General features: G+C 43.7%; 1 protein-coding gene and 1 long non-coding RNA gene across 6 annotated transcripts in view; both read left to right on the top strand.

Annotated features, from left to right (window-relative positions):
• CDKL3 (cyclin dependent kinase like 3) overlaps window positions 1-18,566 on the top strand; it is a 72,842-nt gene that overhangs the window by 42,346 nt on the left and 11,930 nt on the right. For all 5 annotated transcript variants that reach the window (XM_030212209.1, XM_030212211.1, XM_030212208.1 and 2 more), the window contains 2 exons: window positions 5,654-5,813; window positions 14,005-14,093. In XM_030212209.1, the coding sequence (XP_030068069.1) occupies window positions 5,654-5,813; window positions 14,005-14,093 (249 nt within the window). The remainder of the gene's footprint in view (window positions 1-5,653; window positions 5,814-14,004; window positions 14,094-18,566) is intronic.
• LOC115476071 lies at window positions 7,231-9,182 on the top strand. Its single transcript, XR_003943133.1, has 3 exons — window positions 7,231-7,314; window positions 7,824-7,826; window positions 9,172-9,182. It is a non-coding gene; the product is annotated as an uncharacterized LOC115476071 (long non-coding RNA).

Here is an 18,566-nt window from a genome sequence, read left to right on the forward strand (position 1 = left end):
CCAGCAGAAGGAGACAGAGAAAATAGTTCCAAGTACTTTGCCTCTAAAGGGTATCATGCAGCCTGGAATCCTGAGTATTTTCTCTGACTTCTAGCGGATGGTGGATGAATGTGAAGCTCCTCTTGATGATGGCTGGTTAGCTCCTGCCCCAGCTTGGCTAGGGACAGTTGAGCAAGGTTGTGCTGGTAACCCGGAGTTGGGTCCCTCATCTCCAGGTAGGGGATACTTGGTACTACTGGGTCCCTCCCTCCCCTCTCTCGCCTGAGGCCTTTGAGGCTCTGCAGATTTCAATGTGACTGTGCAAGATTGTGTTTGCTTCTTCTGGGCAAGTATGGCTATTTCTTTCGGATTGTAATGTTCACTGTGACACACTACCTTCAGCCCTTGTGAGGTAAGCTGTTCCTTTATTTCTTCCGTTTCAAAAAAAAAAAAAAAGTGGAGAGTGTGGATGGCACGAGGAAGGATCTATCGAAGCTTGGTCTGAAAATTGGCAACTAAGATTTAATGTTAAGAAATATAGGGTCATGCACTTGGGTTACAATAATCCAAGGGAACGGTACAGTATAGGGGTGAAGTGCTTCTGTGTACGAAAGAAGAGCGGGACTTGGGGGTGATTGTGTCCAAAGACCTTAAGGTGGCCAAACAGGTAGAAAAGGTGATGGTGAAAGCCAGAAGGATACTTGGGTGCATAAGGAGAGGGATGGCCAGCAGGAAAAAAGAGGTGATAGTGTCCTTGTATAAGTCTCTGGTGAGACCCCATTTGGTGTTCTGCATACAATTCTGGAGACTGCACCAACGGAAAGATGTAAACAGGATGGAGTTGGTCTAGAGGGCGGCTACCAAATTGGTAAACGGTCTCTGTCATAAAACATATAGGAACAAGCTTAAGGACCTCAACATTTATACACTGGAAGAGAGGTGGGAGAGAGGGGATATGATAGAGACGTTTAAATAACTCAGTGGCATTAATGTACAGGAGATGAGCCATTTCCAAATGAAGGAAAACTCTGGAATGAAAGGGCATAGGATGAAGTTAAGAGGAAATAGGCTTAGGAGGAATCTAAGAAAATACTAGTTCATGGAAAGGGTGGTGGATGCATGGAATGACCTCCCGGTAGAGGTCATGGAGATGAGGACTGTGTTGGAATTTAAGAAAGTTTGTGACAGGCACATGGGATCCCTTAGGAAAACAAAGAACTAGTGATTACTGAGGAAGGGTAGACTGGTTGGGCCATTTGGCCCTTATCTGCTGTCATGATTCTATGTTTCCTGAATTGGCCTTCAATTTCTTTTCTAGCTGAGGCCCAGATGCACTAAACTTTAACAACCCTTTTACAACCCTTTAACGAACAAGTTTTAAACCGTGACATGCATTAAAGGCCTTTTTCTGACGTAGGAAGCAGCTAACGAAAACGGAATGCAGATGAGCAATTCGTGTACAAACCCCATTGTAACAAGATGCACTAACATTGTCCAATTGCCTTAATGCAGGAAAAACGCAGGAAATCTAACAGAGGTCTGTACCTCTCGTTAGAGCTGCCCAGCTGCCAAAATGTAATGAAAACAAATCGGGAGGGAGGGGGTAAAAACGGGCGTCAGGAGTGTCCTTTACTGATGCCCGAGGACCCTGCTGCTCCCCGCTCCCCCTGCATTAAAAAAAAGGGAAAAAAAAGGATCGGGATGGGGCAAAGACACTCGTCAGGAGCGTTCTTGCCCCCCCCCCCCCCCACCGCCCAAGGTCGCCGCTGCTCCCCGCTTGCCAAAAATCCAAAGTTTAAGCCGCCCCGGCTCGCGTCGTCGCCGCCGTTCCCCCCCCCCTCCACCAGTGCCCCCCTCCTTGTTACCGGGCCATGCAGCACCTCTCACAGTCTTCCCCGTGCAGCGCCCTCACACAGAGGTGAGAGGTGCTGCACGGCCCGGTAACAAGGAGGGGGGCACCGGTGGAGGGGGAACGGCGGCGACGACTTCAGGGAGGGCGGCGGGGGCGGGGCACGGGGCGGAGAATAGCGGGAGGCGGAACTGGGAAGAAAGAGAAGAGAGGAAGGGAGGGGCGAGCCGGGGCAGCTTAAACTTTGGATTTTTGGCAAGCGGGGAGCAGCGGCGACCTCAGGCGGTGGGGGGGGGGGGCAAGGACGCTCCTGACGAGTGCCTTTGCCCCCTGCCGAAACACACGTGTTTCGGGGGTTTTTTGTTTTGTTTTTGTTTTGATGTTTTGGGACATGAGCAGAGCAGCCAGCATAACGCTTGGCTGCTCTGCGCATGCCTTACGGGCCGATTACGGACGTTTTTACCGAAGGGTTAGTGAATGCAAGTGAGCTGCAACGAACAGCTCATTTGCATTCCCTATCCTTCGTGCATTCTTTGTTTTTTTACATTCGGTAACTTCTTTAACGTTTTAGATTTTTTTACGTACGGTTGATGCATCTGGGCCTGAGAGCTGTTACCAGAGCAGTTTCAGGCCGCAGACTTTGCTTTTCTTGCAGCCCTTGGTGATATTTGAGAAGGCTCAGGCTTGTTAGCCTAGCAGTATTTCAAGATGTTTTTCTTTCTCTGGCTTTGTGCCTTATGGGAATTTCTGGGTGGTGTCCTGCATTCTCCAGCCTTCATACAGGGCAGAGTTCTGCCCTGGCTAATGTCAGAGGTGTTTTTTTTTGCCCCTAGTTTCAGTGGACACTTCTTGTCAGCACTCTGAGTACGAGCAGCACCTTTTTCAAACCTTTGTATTTAGTTTTCTCTGGTTTACTTCATATGCTTTTCTCTAGCCATGCGGTTTCTGGCTTCCTCCAGATAGTGTACTTTCCTCTAAAGTTTTTTTACTCCTGGGTGATTTTTGCACCCTAGCAGATTAAGATCCCTTCTAAAGGTTCTTTCTTATGCTTATTCATTGCCTGTATGGGGGTGAATTACTTTGCAGGGCTGCTTTGTCTATTCACCTGGAGCATAGATTCTTTCTTTCTTTCTTTTTTTTAATCTTGTGATGTTTTCCCTAGGAGAATTGCTTCTTGCAGTCCTCCAAGCTGGGCTTCCCTTTCTCTGCTTCATTACTGAGTGTTCATTCATTGAGTGTTCTGAAGCAGTAGCAATCTTCCTTTGCAATGTTATTCTTTGCTTTTTTTCTCCTTGGGATATGTCCTTTTGTTTTTCTCCTGGGACGGCTATCCTTTTCTTTGTACTTGGAACTGGCAGGGCTTAGGTGCTGGCATTCTATTGATTTCCAGGACTAGCATCTGCTCTCTTTGCTTGGCAGCTTATTTCTATCCTTGGATAGTATTCTGACTCTAAGGGTCTGCTGCTCTCATGTCCCCTTTAAGGGTTGACAATCTGTCATGCCAGGTCTTCCATCCTGGTTTCAGGCAGTGGAGGACTGGCCTAGTGGCTAGAGCACCAGTCTAGAGATGCCTGGTTCAGATCCCACTGCTACTCCTTGTGAGGATGAACTGCCATCTCATCTCTGAGCTGTCATTCTATTTCCTTGCACAATGAACATCCTATTTTTTGGCAGCCCTGCTGTCCGGTCTCTCATGGGGCTATCATTTTGGCTCTTTCTGGGATGGTCATGTTGATCCTTACAGTGCTGGCATTTGCTTCTTCCAGGACAGCCATTCTGTTTCTCTGCATGTTTGCCTTTTTCAGCTCTGGCCGTGTTGGATGCGGCTTGTGATGTCGAACCTGACTCCTTCTTTGGATATTCAACCTTCTTCAATCTCTGGCTGTCAAGACTAGCTCCATTCTGTTTGTTGAGCCTGGCTGCCTCTCTGGATATTGAACCATGCTCCGTCTCTGCAGAGCGAGACTTGCTCCGTTTCCGAAGGGCATGACTTGCTCCATCTCTGTAGTCAAGCCTTGTGACGTCTCTGGACGGTGAGCTAGTTCCGCCTCAGGGCTGGCGAGTCTTGTTCTGTGTCTGGCTGGTGCGCACTACTCCAGCTCTGGAGGTCAAGTCTTTCTATGGCTTTGGATCTCTTTGCTCCATTTCTGGACATTGAGCCTTTCCATCGCTACACGTTGAGCCTTGCTCTGTCGCTGGCCATTGAGCATTTTTTGTTTTCATGTTCTTTATGCCATCTCCGGTTGTTCAGCCTTCCTCCGTCTCATGGTGTCGAGTTTAGCTCTGTCTCTGAAGGCCTAAACTTGCTCTGCCTCTGGGCCTCGGGCCTTTTTGCCGCTTCTGGGCATTGGGCCTTTGCTCCGCCTCAGGATGTTGAGTTTTGCCATTTATCTGCTGGTTGTACTGAGCTCCTTTGTCAAACAGTCCCTATGGAGCTCGCCTCGCTCTCTTTGACGGGTCAGTATGGTACCGGCTCTATTTTTGATCCTCGTTCTGCCTCCAGAGATTGAGCCTAGCCAACCTTTTCTTCATGCTGAGCTCTTTCCCTGCAAGTCATGCGTGGCTGTCTCGTTGAGTTGTCTGTGACCTGCTCGTGGTTTCCTCTGAGACCCCTATGGGGACTCCTTTCCTGGACATGTGATGTCCTTTATTTTTGGTTCTCCTTGGTTTCACCACTTGAGCTAGGGAGTTTCTTTGTTCCTGGATATAGGGGTGTTGCTCCCTTCTCCTCTGGTCATGGAGCATGGGTTCCGTCTGTCTTTCGGCCATCCTTGCATCCTCAGGCTGTGGAGCCGGGCTAGGTTGATGGCCACGCGGCAGGACTCAATCTATGGCTCTGACTCTCGAGCATAGCTATTTTTTTGTTCCTTTGCCTCAGAAGAGGGGTTCGCCTCGGGGTTTGCCAGAGCATTCGGACTGTATACGCAGCTGGGTTGCACTTCAGTTTCCTTTCTTGGGGGACATTTGGCTCATTGTGGGCCTTCCTATGTCCTTGTTCGTGGGATGTAGCTCTCTTGGTCAGCAGGTTAGGATCTGAGCCATTTTTGGTTTTGTCTTCTGCGGGGATATTTTGTCCCTGTCTGGGATCTCGGGACATGGACGTTTTCTGTTGTCCTTTCGGAGCATTGTTTTTTTTCTTGTCCTGCCCTATTACTGTGACTGCTTTGCTACGTCCCATTTGGACTAGTCTATTATTAATGACAAGGAAGGAAAAATTATGTTCTTACCTGATAATTTTCTTTCCTTTAATCATACCAGACCAGTCCAGACACCATCCCTTTCTGTTTTCTTTTAGGTTCCTGCCTTGCTGCTTCTGGGGCTTGCCTCTGCTCCTTCAGTGTCTGAGTTGTTTTGGGAAGCATTTCCTTTTGCTCTGCATCCCACATTCTTATGCCAGCTCTATACGGCTCTTGATTGTGTTTCACAGGCGAGCCGCTTCGCCTGCATTAGAGGTGCAACTGCCCGACATACAGGACAACTGAGTGCTGTCTCACTTTGTGCCTCAGTGAGTGATATGCTGCCCTGGGTCGCACAAGAACCCAGGATGGTCTACTGCCTGCATGTTCTTCAAGTTAAGGTGAGATCTGTTTTCCTGTTTTCTTCTTTATAGCAGTTGAGAGCACCATTGTTTGGCTATTCGAAATACTGAGGATTCCAAGCTGCACTATACCCTTAAGTACTTGGAACTATTTTCTCTGTCTCCTTCTGCTGGTGGATGGACATAACCCATTAGTCTGGAGACTGGTCTGGTATGTTTAAAGGAAAGAAAAGTATCAGGTAAGAATATAATTTTTCCTTAACTCAAATACTTTTTTTCCCTTCAAGATTCAAACTGGGAAGTCGCTTCATGACCGAACTCCACAAATCGAGAAAATGCAACTGTCAAACAGAAAGAAACTAAATCATTCCAAATGTGAGAGAAAAGAAATCCACCTCCCAGAACTGCCACTAACAGTACAGCAGAAAGAACTCCGAGAAGTGGAAGGTGTGAAGACTGCTTTATAATCACTTCATGATATTGCACATAAACAGCAAGTGCCAAAAGTAGAGGATAAGAGTTAGACTCACAGTTCCAATATTTGACTTAGATGGAAAATGTTGAGATAGGAGCCTGGACATATACTATTTCTTAGGTGGAAAGATGGGGTTCAGGAATGATGTTTGGTGAGTAGCTTCCTGGACAGTGGTTTTTGTAAGCTCTTCATGGTAAGCAGGGTGAAGATAGTGACTGTATGCTGCTTTTTAAAGAAACTGTCAGGGTTGGGTTCAATCCTGAAGAAGACAAATTCCATTTAATATGTATATTTCAGGAAGTTTTTTGAAGTATTCAAAAAGTAGAAAATGTTACTTGTAAGTTAGTAGATTTCAAGTTCTCTAGGTGTCCTGTATTTCCCCAGTTCTTTGGGAAAAAGCGTGTTGATTGATTATTATTACTCAGTATAGCTGTCTGTTACTATGAATAGCATTTTAGCTGCAGAACTGAATGAATTTCCTAATGAATATATTGGACAAAAGGTTGATTTACAGTTAAAGTTCATGTATACTTTTGGTGCTGCTAAACCAAACTGTGAAAATAGTTACTTGTTTACAAGTGATCGTATCACATTCTATAGCCATGCTTGACTTAATATTTGCTAAAGATGAGCAAACCCTGAGCTTAACATGTTGGCCTATTACCAATAAGTATTTTCTTTATTTGAATTGTTTGGGACATCCAGCCTTAATAAAGTGTCTCATTACGAGTCTGCAAGTGGCACTTAGTATTGCAAGAGCAAAATTAGGATAAGTTTGACACCCTATTACTATACAAGGTAACTAGAGATGAAGTGCCTGGTGCCCTTTACTGGCCACTGTTTGACTAGACCCATTTGTTTGTGGGATGACCTCTCAGTAATAGAGGTCAGTATGGAAGTACAGCTTTGATGTTGTAGGCTTCTGCATGCTGATGTCAGCAGAGCCTTACTGGTTTATGGAAGTTGTACACCAAAAGGCAGCTGTCAGTGGTGCTTTACTATAAGTATTATATATACCTGTTAGCGTCTGCTGTGAAAGAATTATGTACTTAGCACTGCAAATGGCTGTTACATTTTAGTTCTTATCCTGGATATGCAGATTAGCCCTATATCATCTTCAACAAATTATTACTTCCTTTTAATATCACATTCCATTACGTAACTTCCCACTATTCCAGAACCTCTGGAATAGTTGTATCCATCAGCTGGAGATAGAGAACTGAAAACTGAGCTGAGATATCTCTCTCTTGGCATCCAGTACAGTTCCTTAGCATTTTCTGGAGATTCTTTCTCATCTGGGATAAGACTTGTGGAGACTATGAGCTTGAGGGGAGCAGTTGGCAGTGGTAAGTCCAACAGAAGTTTGACTCAGTACTGCTTGGAGGGCTGCAAGTTCTACTTGGTGCAGGGGAGTGATCCTGACTCACCGCTTGGGACTGCATTGTGCTGCACTTGTGCCAGTCAGGGTGATTGGTGACTCCCACGGAGACAGTTAAGTGGTTTTCCCACTGTGGGATCCACTGGCCGGCATTGGAGCGTTGCAGTGCATGCAGGCTGTAAATCCCACGGGACATGGGGGAAACAGCAGCAGAACATCACCAGATTTGGTGCAGCATCTGAACATGCCGAGGACTTCAAGCTCTCCGGCAGGTTTGGTGCACAGTTTGATGCAGGAGAGCGTGGAGATAGGCTCCATTTTGTCGAGGCTGACTGGCAGTGAGGAACAGCCTCTGTCTGATCATGCACAGCTTCCATTTCACAACCTCAGGGTCTGACAGAGCTTTCAGCTGCATCGAGATCTTGAGTTTATATTGCTATTACACCAGGCCTATTTACTGAAGTAGAACAGTCAGAGTTACTACAAGATGCTTCAGTTTCTCACCCCGCTGCCCCTCCTGCTCCTAAGAGATCTCGTTTAGCTTCATCTGCCCACTCCTAGAGGTCTGTCTCTGCTTTTTCCTCCTTATCTTATATGACCTCAGTCTGTTCAGAGGAGCCATCACCGAAGGATCTGTTAGAGGGTTGTTTCATAAATAGGAGCTCAGTACTCCATTTCTGAGGCATTTTCCATTGAGGAGCCTTCTTCTTTGGCATCAGGAGTACCCTCTTCGTCAGTCATGAGTGGGCTTAGAGGTCCTTCTAAGGCCTTTCCGATGCATTCAGACATTCAAGACCTGATTACAGCAGAATGGGTTTCACTGGACGTGGGGCTGAAAGTGGAAAGAGCCATAGCTTTCCTCTACTCGTTGGTTCCAGAGGAGAAAGAGAAATTGCAGCTTCCCAGGGTGGACTCCTTTGTTATGGCGATGACTAAGAAGACCAGCTTGCTGTTGGAAGGTGGCATTGTCTTAAATGACCTACATGATAGGAAGCTAGAATGCGTGCTGAAACAAGCCTTTGACATGGCCTCTTTGGGCCTTCAAGTGACAATGTGCAGCTCATTCATGGCTAGAGCATGCCTGAAGTGGCATCAGCAGTCTGTAACACAAGACGGGCGCCATAACACCAAGCTGGAAGCGGGGTTGGCCTACTTGGCGGATGTTATATATGACGTGTTACGTATTATGGTGCGCAGTATGTCTTTGGCTGTTACGGTATGTCTGGTTGCTGCATTTGGCTAATGGTTGCAATTGAAGGAAAATGCCTCAGATCCTGTTTATGATATTGCAAACACATTGCAAGTGCATATGTCACAAAATAACAGGTAAATCACCTCATTGGCATAAAAAAAAAAGCCTTCCAAAATTTTTTTTAGGCTTCTTTTAACTTCAAAATACTTACGTTTTGTAATTTTGTAAAATATTTTGAAGTTAAAAGAAGCCTAAACAATTCTTTGGAAGGATTTTTTTTATGCCAGTGAGGTGATTTACCTGTTATTTTGTGATATATGCACTTGCAATGTGTTTCCAATATCATAAACAGGATCTGAGACTTTTTCCTTCAATTTTAGAATTTAATTTGGGCTCTTAAAGCTAGTTAAAGTTAGTTGATGCAAGTATTTGACCCTTACATTGCCAGTACTTGTTTTAGTTGAAATTTATTTGTTTAATGTTTAATATACCTCTTTTCTAATCCTGTTTGATTGTATATATTTATTGTACAACTGGGTTTATTTCCCACTGCAGCAGCTTGTGACCATGGGCATGTCACTTAACCCTCTATTGTCCCAGGTACTAAAAAACTTAGGGCCCCTTTTACAAAGGTGCGCTAGCGTTTTTAGCGCGCACTAAAAATAAACGTGCACTAAATGTCAGCGACACCTATATATTCATATGGGCATCTCTAGCATTTAGCGCACACGCTAATAATGCTAGTGCGCCTTTGTAAAAGACCCCCTCAGATTGTGAGCCCACAAGGGACAGAGAAATTACCTGCATATAATGTGTACAGTGCTGCATATGTCTAGTAGCGCTATAGACATGAGTAATGGTAGTAGTAGTAGTTTCTGAGATGTTTAGTTGGTGCAAAGTAATGGGTCAAATAATGACTGTCACCTTGCATGGTGCTTCCTACATATCTCTTGCCCTCTACAAGTTGTCCATAGATGAGAGGTCTACCCATGATTGCTCATCTGGTTAGTGTTAGGTTAGTGAGTTGTTTGAGGTTGTTGTGTTTATTCTGTGTTTCTCCTTAACTGCTTGTCTACGTAAATACTGAAGAACTGGACTGGATGCCAAGAGAGTTGTGTCTCAGCTCAGTTTTCACTTCTGTATGTCCACCTGCTGGTTGATGGACACAACTATTCCACAGGTTCTGGAATTGTGGGAAGCACTAATGAAAATAAAATTATCAGGTAAGACCTAATTTCTCCTTTTGGATTAATCTTCTATATAAACATTATGACTTAGATTGGGATGAAAAGTAGATTTGTGCATACTTAGTACTTATTTTTAATTCTTCTAAGAAACCTTGGGCCCAGTATTCAAAGAAAAATATCTGGCAACTTTCACAGTTATCTAGATATTTTCCTTAGGTGTCACTGTCCAGGGATATTCACCTACACTCTCTGGATAATGCTGTTGAATGTCCTGCCAACTGATACCTTAAGCACAGCCCAACAATGGTGCCCCTTGGTCCTTCCACTGCTTAACTGACAAGACATTAAGGTTCAGTAAGTGCTGAGAAATATCATTGTACAAAACAAAACATCTATATTTATAATAATTATAAAAACACTGAAATTCATTTTGGATAATGGGTGTGGCAGACGGTTGTGAAAGAATTAAGGACATGATAGCTAGGGGGGAAACACTGTGGTGCCCCTCTTTTCCTTGGTGTCCTAAGCACATGCTTATTTTGCTTAATGGTTAATGCAGGGATGCTTGCAGACCACCTCAGCATTATATGGATAGTGCCAGGGAATTGTGTGGGCAGAGCATGGACAGGCCTCAGTTATGTGGTTAGCAGCTCTATTCAGACACTAGCATTACAGTTTTCCAGATAAAGCAGAACATCAAAATCGCTGTCCTAACTTTATCTGGATAGTACTGGCCCTGACCATTGTATCCAGGTGTTCAGCACTGCTCACTGTCTTGACAGTGGCATTGAATATCCAAATTTTATTTAAACATTGCAGCTGGACTTGAAATACTGACCTACTTATTTTTTGATGCAGAGGCGTGATATTCAAAGGGTTTGTCTAGCTAACTTTTGGAATTAACTGGACGGATTGTAACAGTTTAAGTTCCTCTTCTGCTTCACCCAGTTTGTTGCCAGAACAAAGGCAAAGCAGGAGATGTTTCTGGGACACAGTTATACTTGAGCCAAGTAAGCTTTGCTGGGCTGAAAGGCTGTCCTAAAGTTACCTGGATATCTTTATCTGGATATATTGTGCAGGAGATTTATCCAGATATGTTACCAGCTTGTTGTATATCAGCTCCAAAGTGATTAGACTAGGTGTTGGCAAACTCCTCATATGTGCTCAAGAGTGGTGTACGATCATGTTGCTAGACCAGGAAAGGCATCTCTGCTTCCCAAGATCTACACACTGTTACTCTTGCTGTGCTCTTTCAACCCTCTGGGAGCAGCAGTTGATCAGGGAGCTAACCTGCTGCCCTTTGCTTGATACTCTAACATCTGTATAGTAGATCATGCATGTTAGTTGGCACTCTACCAAAAAAAAAAAAAAAGCCTTGCCAGTGCATGGACTAGACTGTTATTTATGGTAGAATTTCTTACTGACAAGTCATTTTGCTTCTTAAGGGAAGTGTTGTGTAATGAAATATAGTTAAGGTTAAAAAAGGACAACAGAATATCCACAGCCTTATAATAGGTTTCAGTTCAGAGCAATTTTTGTAGTTCATTAATCAATCATAGTGATAATGTGAAATATCCATCAGCACATACTATGGAATGGTATGTAGGATTTACTGCCTCAATACTGTAAAATCAATTTACTAATGAAATAAAATCACAGCTAATAGGCTGCTTGCATTTTCAGCATTTTGAAATGTCAAATACATTTTCTTTCCAATATATTACTTATTCTCTCTTTTTAATGGTACATTTATTTACAAGAAAACTCAATCATCCCGAAGTTTTCAGGTATGAGGAACTAAATGTCACGGGGAAAAAGGAAAATAAAGAATGCATACCTTCACTGCAGTTTTGCCTTTGAATCATCTCTATAGTTGTTGAGAGACAGTGTTGTAAAGTTTCAGCAAGAACATAAGCACATAAACATAGTTTGTACTGTGAGAACTACTTGACAAAAAAAGTTAATAAAACAATGCTCAAACAAAGGAAAAAAGAAATTACATACTGCCTAAAAATATGCATTCAGGTTTACTGCCGTAAGACACAAAGTTAAAATGACTATAGCTAGCTTTTCCCTTTCATATTCTTTCTTTCTCCTGTGGACATGCCAGACTTTACACTTAAGCCAAGAAAATGGTTTATCTAACACCTATTTTTCGCCTGTTTCCGTTGGGCTCTCAGTTTAGTTATCTGAAATACAGAGGCATAGGATTGTATAGTCTACTCTCGGACATTCAGGGCCAACCCAGGTACCAGTCTGGAAGTAGCAACAGTTTCATCAGGACATGGTATCCAAAAGCAGGTCAGGCAGTTTTGAAATAAGAAGCATCACATTCCCATAAAAAGCAAAGGCACTGTAGGATGCTTAAGTAGCCTTTAAGTTGCTGGGAACAATGTCCATGTTTCTAGCAACGCCTTTTCAAGGCTGGAAGGCCAGTTTGGTTCCTCTGGGGCATGGTATTGTCCCTGGCATCAGGTTCACTTCCTTCTGTGCTGAAGGTTGGCCTAGTGGCCAGAGCATCAGTCTGCCCCTTTCCCATCCGCCCAATCCCTCAGAAAGCTGAACAGCTTCCATTGTAGTTGAATCTGACAGCTTTACACCTGAAGCTCAAAAACAAGAGACTACAATCAGGATATGTAAAAGAAAGCTTAAATTAATTCTAGTCCAGGAAGAACTGTAAATATGATCTGTTAAAATCTAACATTGCTTCTTTGAGGTTTGGTCTTGTTTGAAAGTCATCTTTGCACTGGATAGTAGTAATATATGTTTGATATGAAAATACGTACTTTTTATTTTTGTTGTAATCATAATGATCTGTTATTTTTACATCAGTCAGTGCACCATCCTAAACTGGATATTCCACTGTTTTATGTAGCAGGGCTAATGTAAAACATTCATACAGTCACTGTGTGGTTGTATATGAAGGTTTATTTCCCAAAAGAAATATAATCGGTTGCCCACAAATAAGTCCAGAAACCTGTGGAAACTAAAATTCAACAAATCAAAAGCCTAACATTTAACCTTACTCTGTGGTGATGTAAAGCCTATTTGCTAGTCAGCTTCACTGTTTCTGGATATGCTGAAGGATATAACCCATATCTGCTTTTTGAGCATAGTACTTCATGTTCAGTCATGCCTGGCATCCAGCGCTGCCTGGCCAAAAGGAAAGCCCTTTAGGGACAAGAAATTATCTTACCCTGAAGCACAGAGAAAGGCATGAACTAGAGTTAAATCCAAATCTTCTGCTGCTGCTTTACTGTATTGGTCAAAGATGCTATCATTCTGATTGTAAGGTTTCTGTTTTAGTGATACCTTCTCTAATAAATGTAAAACCAGAAAAAAAACAAACCAATGTGTGTGCTAAAGTGGCCTAGTAGCACTCAAGGTAATGTCTCCGAATGGGCTGGTTTTGCTCTATGATGAGAATGACCCTCACTCCTCTGAACATGAAGGCAGATTTTAGAAAGAGCATAAACACTGGCATTGAGACGTCCAGGTCAGGACATGTTATATTCCAGTAGTCTAACATATATTTAGAAATGAATGTGTACATGCTAGTTACATGCGGAGGAAGCATATACATTTTGCAAAGTTCAGTGTATAAAATGTGAATGTGGTAACTTTAAACATACCTGTCTGTCACCACTTGCACATGTATGTTTCCAATTTCAGAACACAGATGTGTAAGTACAGACACATAGATGTATATGTTTGTCATTTTAGAAATCTACACATTTGTCCCCAGTTAGGTACAGAGCCCGCAATCATTTGGCACAATCACAATTGGGGGGAGATATAGAGGGGAATTAAGGAAGTACCCCACCCTCCTATCCCTTCTGTAGAGTACTGCTCAAAATGAGTACTTTGCCAAAACCTAGATGTGCCTGGGAACATGTATAAATTCTGATGTACATCTTGGTGCACATACCCTGTGCATTCCCCTTCTGAAATGAGGCGTACATAGGTATATTTTAGCCCCTCTCTAGACCTGCTATAACTATGCTTAAGCCACACCCCCTTTGCCATAGGTTTGTGATTGCAGATGTAAATCCTAGCTTTCTAAAATCAGGCTTTCTATATTTATTCAATATGCACATGTAAATGCTGGTATTTAGATGCCTAAATCGCAAATAGTGCTTATCTTTCAGATTTACTGCTAGTATCCAAGCAGTACCTTTGAGGATTATTTAATTTTTTTCCCAGTTCTTTCCCTATTAAAAAATTTTTTTATTGAATAAAGCCTCCTTTTTTTTGTGCCGAGGCAACTCAAACTGCAGAGACAAACCTCGACAAGTCCAAGTAAGGATGAATGAATACGTAGTCCACGTCATAGAGCTACAGTTGATAAGGAAGTGTAATGCACTGTAAATGTAGAAGTAATTCAGCTTTTTCTTATTCTATTAAAGGAAAACAATTAAAGGTAGTGAAGAAACAGCAAAAGGAGTCTAAAATCCCGGTATTGTTCTCCATGGATCACAATCCAGAAAAACAAGAGGTAAATGAGTGTTTGCTTCACAATGGAGTTTTTACTAGGCTGCGGTAAACACTAATGCATGCTTACCACGGAGCATTCTCAGTCATTCTGCAATAATTTATGCATCTACTCATGCTACCTATATGCTAAAAAATAAAATGTATTCTCCAAGGACAAGCAGGCCTTCTTATTCTCACAGCTGGGTGATGTCATCTGACAGAGCCCAGTGAAGACGCTGACTAGCAGTATTAACAGAGAATTTTCTAGCAGCATCCCACTGCACATGTGTTGGTGCCTTCATGCCTGACGTTCGAGTGCGAGTCTCTCGGTCTTCATTTTTCCGCAGAGCAGGGAGGACGCATCTTTGTGTTCTCCTCAAGTGCATATTTTTTTCTCTTGTGCCTTCCTGTGTGAGTTTTTGTCTCCTCGGATCATTTTTTTCCTTTAATTTATCCTTTTAATTTTTTATAGTTTTTCAGCCCTTAAAGTTTCCTTTATTTTCCATGTTGCTAGGCCCATTTAGGCTAGAGCCCTGACTTAAACACTGCCCCTTTTTTCTGGTTCAAATTGAGGAGTTTAATTTGGCTGCAGTCCTTTTCTCGATGTCAAAGAAGACCCCCAGTGATTTCAAAAGGTGCGCCCATTGTAATCAGGTAATTTCGATGATGGGCCTGCACAACTGGTGCATCGGGTGCCTTGGACCTGACCATGAGCCTAACTCTTGTTCTCTGTTTGCAAATGCAGCTGAGGACACAGAGGACGCAGCAGGTTCAATAGGAGAAGCTTTTTGGCTCCTTGAAGGCCCATACATCGACATTGGCACCAGAACCATCGACCTCAATGGCTGCCAAGACTTCAGCATCTGTTGACATCGGGCACTGAGAGTAGGCTCCGGGACCAGTTAGCACCGGACCTGACATCGAGGGCATGAACAGGTTTGACATCGACCTTGTCGGCACCGAAGGACCATTATGCTGTGCATCGGAGGAGCCCAAGAAGCATAAGCACCGGTCCTCTTCAGTGCACGGTGCTAGGAGCGCTGGAGCATCGGCATCACCAATACCCAAGAAAAGCCAGTCCCGGGGGGAATGCTCCTCCTTGGAAGAGGTGCCAGTGCACAAGTCTCCCAGCAGTCAGGTCCCTGTTACCAGTCTGATACCAACACCACCTCAGGCTGCCTCTCTTCTGTCTCCCCCACCTTTGCCAATGCCTTTTTTCTGAATGAGCATCCTCTAATACCTTTCATAGGGAAGACTTTTCTGAAACTCAAGTAGGACTAGGGAACTATGATCCTGATTGTGCCTTACTGGCCGAGACAGATCTGGTTCTCTCTTCTTCTGGAAGATCCATGGAGATTGGACTATTTTCTGATCCTGAGCATGCAAAACAAGGGGTCTTTTCTACATCCCAACCTCCAATCCCTGGCCTTCATAGCTTCAATGTTGAGAGCAGAGAATTTGAAACCTTAAGTTTGCCAGAGGGTGTCTCCCGCATCTATCTTGCTTCCAGGAAAGACTCCGCTAAGAGGTGTTACTCATTTAAGTGGAGGAGGTTTGCTGTCTGGTGTAAGGGCAAGTCCTTAGATCACCCTAACTTTTCCTTCACAAAAAACTGTTTGAATATCTCCTACACCTCTCTGTTATTGACAAAGATCCCTATCAAACCTCCAACTGTGTCATGGAAACTCAACATTGTCCTCACTCAGTTGATGAAAGCTCCTTTCAGTCACTTGATTCCTGTCGTTTGAAGTGTTTGACCTGGAAAATTCTGTTTCTGGTGGCGGTCACTTCAGCTTGCAGGGTCAGTGAGCTTGAGGCCCTAGTAGCTGATCCACCTTACACTAAGTTTCACCACACTAGAATATATCTTCACACACACCCTAAGTTCCTTCCTAAGGTAGTGTTGGAATTCCATCTTAATTAGTCAATTGTTCTATCAACATTTTTCCCCAAACCACATGCCCATCCTGGCTAGAGTGTGCTGCAAATTTTGGATTGAAAGCAAGCCTTAGCCTTCTGTCTTGAGCAGACCCATAGACAGTCTATCCAGCTTTTTGTTTCTTTTGACCCAAACTGGATGGGGGTAGAGGGCAAATGTACAATTTCCAATTGGCTAACAGATTGCATCTCTTTTATTATGCCTAGGCTGGACTGACTCTATAGGGTCATGTCAAGGATTATAACATTAGAGCCATGTCTATGTCAGTAGCTCACAAGGAGAGGGGCATAATCGAACAGGGTGCCCAAGTTTTCCTGAGGACGTCCTCGCGAAGGGGTGGGGAAACCCATATTATTGAAACAAGATGGGCAGCTATCTTTCATTTCGATAATACAGTCGGGGACGCCCAAATCTCAACATTTAGGTCGACCTTAGAGATAGTCGTCCCTAGAGATGGTCGACCCCGATTTTCGGCGATAATAGAAACAGAGGACGCTCATCTCAGAACGACCAAATAGAAGCCATTTGGTCATGGGAGGAGCCAGCATTTGTAGTGCACTTGTCCCACTGACATGCCAGGACACCAACCAGGCACCCTAGGAGGCACTGCAGTGGACTTCAGAAAAAGCTCCCAGGTGCATAGCTCCCTTACCTTGTGTGCTGAGCCCCCCAAAACCCACTCCCCACAACTGTACACCACTACCATAGCCCTTAGGGATGAAGGGGGGCACTACATGTGGGTACAGTGGGTTTTGGAGGGCTCACATTTACCACCACAAGTATAACAGGTAGGGGGGGATGGGCCTGGGTACGCCTGCCTGAAGTGCACTGCAGTACCCACTAAAACTGCTCCAGGGACCTGCATACTGCTGTCATGGACCTGGGTATGATATTTGAGGCTGGCATAGAGGTTGGCAAAAAATATTTAATTTTTTTTTTTTAGGGTGGGAGGGGGTTAGTGACCACTGGGGGGGGTAATGGGAGGTCATCCCCGATTCCCCCTGGTGGTCATCTGGTCATTTAGGGCACATTTTTGTGGCTTGGTTGTAAGAAAAAAAGGACCAAGTAAAGTCGGCCAAGTGTTCGTCAGGGATGCCCTTCTTTTTTCCATTATCGGCCCATGTGTTAAGCATGCCCCAGTCCCGCCTTCATTATGCTTCCGAAACGGAAAGCAGTTGAGGACGCCCAAAACTAGCTTTCGATTATGCCGAGTTGGGCGACCCTGGGAGAAGGACGCCCATTTCCCGATTTGTGTTGAAAGATGGGCACCCTTCTCTTCCGAAAATAAGCCTGAAGGTCAACCTTCATAGAGGAGATTTGCAAAGCAGCAACATGGTCATCTGTACACACATTCACATCTCACTACTGTCTTGAACAGTATATTCAGTGTGACAGCTGGTTCAGGCAAGCAATCTTGCAGAATTTGTTTGGTGTCTATCATGTATTCCATTACCATGCAACCCAAAATCCTTCTGTAATACCAATTATCTATTCTCTTCTTACTTCCACTATCCATGATTTATTGTAAGCCACATTGAGCCTGCAAAGAGGTGGGAAAATGTGGGATACAAATGCAATAAATAAATAAAATAAATAAATCCAATTCCACCCCCCTAGGCCCAATTTTGTTCTGTTCTGGGCTGCACCTCCATAACTAGTATATAAATAGTTTCAGGTTGATTGAATTACAGGCCTTGACGTTTGAAGTCCCTATTGTCCTAGTATTGTTTTTAGTGAGACTGGTAGCATGGGATTCCCAGCTGTGAGAATACGAAGGCTTGTTTGTCCTTGGAGAAAGCAAAGTTACTCACCTGTAGCAGGTGTTCTCCGAGGACAGCAGGCCAACTATTCCCACATACCTTCCCACCTCCCCTTGGAGTTGTATTTCTTTAGCTTTTTTAAATGACTGAGAGACCCATGCTCAGTGGAGGAGTAGCATAGTGGTTAGTGCAGTGGACTTTGATCCTGGGGAACTGAGTTAGATTCCCACTGCAGCTCCTTGTGACTCTGGGCAAGTCACATAACCTTCTCCATCGCCCCTGGTACAAAATAAGTACCTGAATATTTATTTATTTAACAAATTTATACCCCACATTTTCCCACTAGTTGCAGGCTCAATGTGGCTTACACAATAACATGGGTAGGCTACAGTCCAGTATAATATCATTAAACAATGTCATAGTAAAAAGTTAATCGTAAACGTATCATCTAAAACAACAAAGATAATAAAAGATGATGGGAAAACATTAGGGTCCATAAATTTTGCTGAACAGATAAAGAAACTAAGTAACGTCTGTATGGTACGCCTTCTTGAACAGGGTGGTCTTCAATAATTTCCTGAAGTTTAGATGATTCTGAGTTGATTTTAAGAATTTAGGCAGTGCATTCCATAGCTGAGTTCCTATGAAGGAGAAGCTTGATGCGTAGGTAGATTTGTATTTGAGGCCATTGCAATCTGGATAATGTAAAATTAAATAGGATCGAGAAAGACTGGAACTATTTCTGGGTGGCAGATCTATAAGATTTAACATGTATCCAGGAACTTCACCATAAATG

Source organism: Microcaecilia unicolor, chromosome 8, assembly GCF_901765095.1.
Source record: "Microcaecilia unicolor chromosome 8, aMicUni1.1, whole genome shotgun sequence".
Lineage (NCBI taxonomy): Eukaryota > Metazoa > Chordata > Amphibia > Gymnophiona > Siphonopidae > Microcaecilia > Microcaecilia unicolor.